Here is a 7128-nt window from a genome sequence, read left to right as displayed (position 1 = left end):
TGTCTTTAAATTAAATTTTCATCCAATCATCTTCATTCTCTCTCATTTTATCAACCAATCTCTTTATTTTTATTCTTGGTTCTTGTGTAGAGATGGTTTCTTGAATGAGAAATAGTTTCTTCATCTTTTTATCTCTCTACTTATTAACTCTCTTGCCACATCAGATTTTTACTCATGTGACAATATATTTAATGTTATGGATACTAGATGATATGAAGGATTGGGGATAGCCTTAGTGCAATGGTCACATAATTCTTTTCCATAAAGAATAGCAGCAAGCATTCGTCACTCAGCTCAGGGGAGAACCACCGCATAGCATGCATGGATCATGCTTTGCCGCATCCTCCGTGACGATATACGGTCCACAAGAGTCCGAAACGGTCCCCAAAAATAAGCCAAAATGTTGCCGGGGCTTGCGTCTGACCAACATTGATCGATCAGGTCGCAATGGGCCTCTATCTTTATCTCACTTCCCATTAACACGTTTATTAAATATATGTTTCGTGCGAAAACCTTTTTAAAAAATATATAAAAATACTAAATAAATTTATTTATTAAATTTATAAATAAATTTATAATAATTATCTCGTTTGGCGTGCTCCGAAAAATCTCGCATTCGTATCTAATTCGAGTCGAACGGGGCTTATATACTCCTCGTGCACCACCACCAAGCACCAGGCGCGCATGCATGCTTCATGCTGCTGTGCCCCACCCGAGTCCGTGTCCCACACCCGTAGAATCTCCTACAAATATAGCGGCACTAGCTATCCGACGCGCACCACCACCACCTCCTCCTCTGCACCGGAATTCACCAACAAAAAACAGAGCACGGCCATGGCACCGACGACGGCGGCGGCGGCGGCGAGCAGCAACGGCGGCGGCGAGAGCGACGGCAGCAGCAAGGAGTGGAGGCTGACGGCGCCGACGAGGGGCGGCGCGATGGCGGCGGCGGGGGACAAGATGAGCATCCGGGCGGTGCGGTACAAGATCAGCGCCAGCGTCGACGACCGCGGCCCGCGCCCCGTCCTGCCGCTCGCCCACGGCGACCCCTCCGTGTTCCCCGAGTTCCGCACCGCCGCCGAGGCCGAGGACGCCGTCGCCGACGCGCTCCGCTCCGGCGACTTCAACTGCTACCCCGCCGGCGTCGGCCTCCCCGCCGCGCGACGGTACCACCCACGCCATCCACTTCCGTTTTTTTTTTGTTTTCATTATTTTCCGGCGAGTTCAAATATTCGGTTTTGGTTTTATGTTTTTTTTCCGCTTCCGTTTCTTTGCCGATTAATTGTTCGCTACGTGTGCATGGTTCATGTTTGCCTTTTATGGCCTTTATTAAAATTAGTTTATTAAATTTTCTCAACTATTTGTTTGTTAACGAGAACTAGCAAGCTGAGCCGAGGCGAGCCATATATAGTGAGGCCAGTTTTCGTTCAAAATTGAATAGTTTAGTTTAAAAAATTTATCAACTAGAGTACTTTCGAATCGAGCCAGTGATAACACGTATTTACTAATAGTGCTTATTTTATTCATTAATGATAATTATAATACGAATTATACGAATAGTGTTTAGGGACTGGTTGGTTCATTTGCTTATTTTGTGTGCCAAACAGCATATATCACCAATTTAGCAAGCTATAGTTTTTCGACACTCGACAAAAAGCTCGCCACACTTATGGCCAAAATAAATCAGCTTGCAAATTGAGTCTATAAGCAAATCTAAAAACGCTACAATTGCAGTTATAAGCCAAACGTTTTGCCAGAAGAACCGGAGCTGCCTACTTTAGACGTGATAAAGTTTGGCAATAAACTAAAACAGTCCCCTAGTCTGCGTACCATTCTTTGTTTACTAACAAAAGCGTGCTACTTTACCCACCAGTTATATAATTTGTTCACTTTGATCCGATTCCTATTTTGCAACATGTACGGGTGATATATATTTCATATACACATCATCAGGCACCTATAATTAAGCTGCATGGGTCTTCTCTGTTGTAGTGAGCACACTTTGGTCATAATTTTAAGGACTGTAGCACTGAAAAATAGATTTATTTGAATTTTTTAAACAACTTGCACATATAATTTTTTTATGAAAATATATAATTTTACAGTTTGAAAAGTGTGCTAATGAAAAATGAGAAATTTGGAGTTCAGAGTTGAAAAAAAGAACCGGCAAAACAACAACCCCATATGCAACACGAGGTCAGTAGGGTCACAACTCACAACCTCCCTGTAATGTAATCCCGGGGAAGATTTGTTTCGATTCAAACCCATATAGAACCATGGATTTAATTGAATTTAAACTGGATGAAGAAAACAATTATTGAAGTAGTGTTATTACACATGTCACATGTGCGCGAATACTGTATTGGCGTCGATCTCGAGGCGTACTACTCCCGTGGTCGGCGAGAGCTAGTAGGGGAGGAGAACTGAAGTGGAACCAACGGCTGGCGATGGACGGGACGTACGGCCCGAGCGGCGCACGCGCCCGCGGCGGGGGAGCACGAGCCCCGCGTCGTCCACGCCCGCCCCCACCGCGTGCTGGCACGCCCCCCGGCTGCTGCGGCTCGTCCGACGTGGCGGGCGCACAGCCTGGATGGAGCCTTCATTGTGCATCTGTGCTAGCTGTAGGACTGAAGGCTGTAGCTGCTGGATTTCTGGGGGAAAAAACAAAAGAAAGAGGAGGAAAAGAAAGGAAGGAAAATGTGCTCTCTTTTGAATTGAGAACAATCGTGCCTTTTGTGGACTAGAAGCAGGGGAGAAGAATATATAGTCCAATAATTCGGTTTTTCTGGGTTGATGATGCATTTCTTCTTTAGAAAGGATTTTACATGCTGTTTTTTTTAATAATGGCATGTTGTTCATTATGTTTTTTTTTTCATGTATGATTATTAATTAAATGTTTTATTTGCGCCGAGGATGCAGTTCTTCCTGAAAGAGGCATTTACGTGATGTTGGTTCATGCTTGCTTATGTGATTGTTAATTATATCATAATATATCTTGATTAATCTTGTGCCTTTCTTTTGAATATAGTGCTGTGGCAGATCATTTGTCACGCGACCTCCCATACAAGCTATCTTCTGATGACATCTTCCTAACCGCTGGAGGAACTCAGGCCATCGAGGTCGTAATCTCAATCCTTGCCCAACCTGGCACAAACATATTGCTTCCTAGACCAGGCTACCCAAACTATGAAGCTCGAGCCGCGTTCAACAACCTTGAAGTTCGTCACTTTGATCTTATTCCTGAGAAGGGCTGGGAGATTGACCTTAACTCCCTAGAATCTATTGCGGACAAGAACACTACTGCGATAGTCATCATAAATCCCAATAATCCATGCGGGAATGTGTACACTTACGAGCATTTATCCAAGGTTCAGCTGGTTTATTTAAATTTGATAAAAGTTTAAATAATATTATGGGCAACTTATTAATGTGCATATGTATTATTGTTATTTAGGTGGCAGAGGTAGCAAGGAAGCTTGGGATATTGGTAATTACTGATGAGGTGTATGGTAATTTGGTTTTTGGGAGTTCCCCATTTGTCCCAATGGGTTGCTTTGGGCACATCGTACCAATATTAACCATAGGATCGCTATCAAAGAGGTGGATAGTGCCGGGATGGCGACTTGGTTGGGTAGCAATATGTGACCCCAAGAAGACTCTACAAGAAACCAAGGTAAAATATATATTTAATACTGTTTTGATACTTTTTTTGTGAATTGATATTTGAAATATATATTTTTCTAAGTGTATACTACTTTCTTTGTAGATTGCAACATTAATTACTAATTTCCTTAATGTTTCAACTGATCCAGCAACTTTCATTCAGGTTAGTGTTTTTTTCCTTAACAAGCCAATGTTTGGGTTATAATTTTGGTCATTTATCTGCTTTATGTAATGTTTGGTGGACTATGTGTTGTGGTCGCTCTTCGGAAATTGGATGGCTGTTCAAAATGCACAGTGTGGTGTCTAGCATTGTTTGTAGCTGAGAAAAACTACTGGTTTAAAATATACTATCGAATACTTACCAAATAAATAGTACTTATGAATCAGAGTTATAATCAAACATAAGTTCATCAAAGTAACAAAAAAAGTTTAATTCAGTTTTTTATGTTCATTTCATCCTATTTCTGTTAAAACATAATAATATGTTTTAAAAATTAATTGAGAAGATGAGGTTTGTATTTTGTGTTCACTCTGAGGTGCGTAGTTATTTAAGTGATAATGTGAAGTTCAATGTTACGTTAAAGTAAGCATACAATTCTTATACTGAGATTATTTATTGGTATCTTGCTTTAAAAATATTATATTGGCCTCGTGTATTCATTTTATCTCAAATAATTGAATTGTGCATGTTTTGTTGTTGAATTTCTTAGGGAGCTCTACCGAATATTCTTAAGAATACCAAGGAAGAATTCTTTAAGAGGATAATTGATTTGCTTACGGAAACATCAGATATTTGCTATAGAGGAATAAAGGATATTAAATGCATCACTTGTCCTCACAAGCCCGAAGGATCCATGTTTGTGATGGTAAGATTTCCTCTTAAATCATTTTATCATTAGAGCTGTACTAGCATCAATTTATCACACTCAAAAAATAATTATGCTATATTTAATTTAGTTGGCACCTAAAACACTTAATTCAGAGTCATGAGAAATTTTTGGTGTATTGTGTTGAAGAATAATGCTATAATTAGGAAGTTGTAGTTTGCCATGTTAACATCAATTTTCTTTTGTTGCTACAACATACTTGTCACTTAAGCTTCACTTCCAGTAATCTTACATTGAAATCCTATAAACAGGTGAAATTGAACCTATATCTTTTGGAGGGAATCCATGATGATGTTGATTTTTGTTGCCAACTTGCGAAAGAAGAGTCGGTGATTCTTTGCCCAGGTACATCTAACATTTTTGTTAATAAATGGATATGTATGTGCCTATTTAATTAAAGAAAGTTAAAAATTTAATATTATATTATTCAATTCACTTGTTATGTTCTTGTAATTCTCTAACGCTATACCATGACATATAAGTGATGCTACCTTATTTAGTTTCTCACAAATCTAATGATTACTTTTTGGCTAAACATTTATGCTTATTAATTAATTTTGTTATGAAACTTTGAAAATTATTCTATGATTTTGTTGCTTAAAAAAAGTTAATAGTTAATTACTTTTAGTTTTGCATCTCTAATCACTAATAGATAATAGTTTAGTTAGAATATTTAAATATATGTGGTTATGAGTTTTTTATTGATTGCATGTAAACTTTTTATATGTGATATATGAATATGACGACATTATTTTATTTCTATATATGAAAGAAAATTTAGCAAAGTGATGCAATGATATTCAGACAGGCACATTATATCCCTACCTGTTGTTTTTGTCTTATGGATGAACAAATGAAAGATCATCTGCTTTTTTTATAATATTTGAGAATACAAACGGATATTGACTATCTAAAAGATAAAAGTTGTTTTAAAATACAAGAAACTTATATGTAGAAAACATTTTGCAAAAACCGCACCATCCATGAGCTTGGAAAGTGTGCTTGTAAGAATCCATAATCTGTAAGAGGAAAAGAACAGGGCCAATCACATGTAAATAAAAATTGCGTATGCCTTAATTATATGAGAAAATATAATTCAATGTCCAACAATATTTGGGTACACGTACTTTGTCCTTTTAGTTTATGGATGTTGATTACTTTAAGTACTGAAGGAAAAACTAACAAAGAGATCTAATATTATGCTACCACTTTAAATATTAGTTAACTCTGTAGTAGTAAATTAAGCTAGAGATTTAATATAATATCTTAAATAAAGTAAATGTTATAGCCTTGTTAATGTTTCTATTTTACGAATAATGTATTTATACATATACTTTACGTATCCTAATTTAACTATGTTGCCTAAATGCAGGGAGTGTGCTGGGAATGAAGAATTGGGTTCGCATTACTTTTGCTATTGATTCATCTTCTCTCCTGGATGGTCTTGAGAGGATCAAATCCTTCTGCCAAAGGCACAAGAAGAAAAACCCTTTAAATTATATCTAGATTGTACTAGGATTGGAATGATCAGTACTAATTGTGATGTTTGTGCTTTATACCTGTTGTCACCAAAATGGAACTATTAATTTGCTATGAATAAAGCTTACAAATTCATATGTGTCAATGAACTCATCTATAAAAGTTGCACATGTAGTTTACATAGACTTGACGGTTACTTCTCATCAAGGACTTTTATTTACCTTTGTTACATTTTGAAGGCCCATTATATGTTATGGGACCTCTAATTAGTCTTATGATTTGCCAATGGTAACATACTTTTCTTAAAACTCCAATAAATAAATAAAATATTGGCATATACCACATGAACCAGAGATTAAAATAACAGCATATTGGTGAAATAGTCCCTTATATTTGCCAAATTATCTCACAACCCCACATGTATACTCTCACTTAAGCCATTTATTGCAATGATTTAGTTTGTGTTGATGGCACACAAATTAGGAATTTCGGTACTTTGCCATTCCACAAAATTAGCATCAATTATTTGACATCTTGGGCCACATGCTTGGTCTCACATGTCTACATTTCCCAAGTAGTAAAATGTGCCTTCGTATTTGCAAAACAGGAGGCACTCATAGTGCACGCGTGGGAGCTATAGTACACTGGTGGAGAAACTGAAAGGGTCAATTAGGCCTAGAGGGGGGGTGAATAGGCTAATTTAAAACTTAAGAAATACGGAAGCAGTAATTTTTGGAGCTAGGCTGGGAATTTTCGGAACTTCCGAAAATGCACAGAGCAGCGCACACAAAATGAAAACTCTAGATCTATAAGACTATAACAGGGAATACAAGGCACAATCAGCAACTAGACCAATAGCGGCACAAGCAAGCAAAGCTAGAGGAGAGGGATGAAGAAATATCACCAAGATGTAGCTCCCAAAGTTGTTCCCTGGAGTTCAAATCCTTAAGGGGATTCTACTCTCTGTTGAGGAACTCACTAAGAGCCGGGTCTTAGCTAACCCTTTTCTCAAGAGGTTGCACTAAGCACTCCTCCTTTCACTAAGAGGTATCTCTTCCCTTGCGGAGGCGAGATCCGGCCTTCACAAACTTCTCCTGGC

General features: G+C 38.0%; 1 protein-coding gene across 1 annotated transcript; it reads left to right on the top strand.

Annotated features, from left to right (window-relative positions):
• The first annotated feature begins 676 nt into the window (after positions 1-676).
• Positions 677-6174, top strand: LOC9267778 (nicotianamine aminotransferase A). The gene is made up of 7 exons (NM_001404790.1): positions 677-1166; positions 3029-3368; positions 3455-3673; positions 3767-3826; positions 4374-4529; positions 4802-4895; positions 5923-6174. Exons 1-7 carry the CDS (start codon positions 685-687, stop codon positions 6054-6056), a joined length of 1485 nt encoding a protein of 494 aa, NP_001391719.1. The 5' UTR covers positions 677-684; the 3' UTR covers positions 6057-6174.
• The last annotated feature ends 954 nt before the right edge of the window (positions 6175-7128 follow it).

Source organism: Oryza sativa, chromosome 2 (assembly GCF_034140825.1).
Source record: "Oryza sativa Japonica Group chromosome 2, ASM3414082v1".
Taxonomy (NCBI): domain Eukaryota; kingdom Viridiplantae; phylum Streptophyta; class Magnoliopsida; order Poales; family Poaceae; genus Oryza; species Oryza sativa.
The sequence above is the reverse complement of the archived record's forward strand: the minus strand, read 5'-3'. Positions and strand labels throughout refer to the sequence as shown.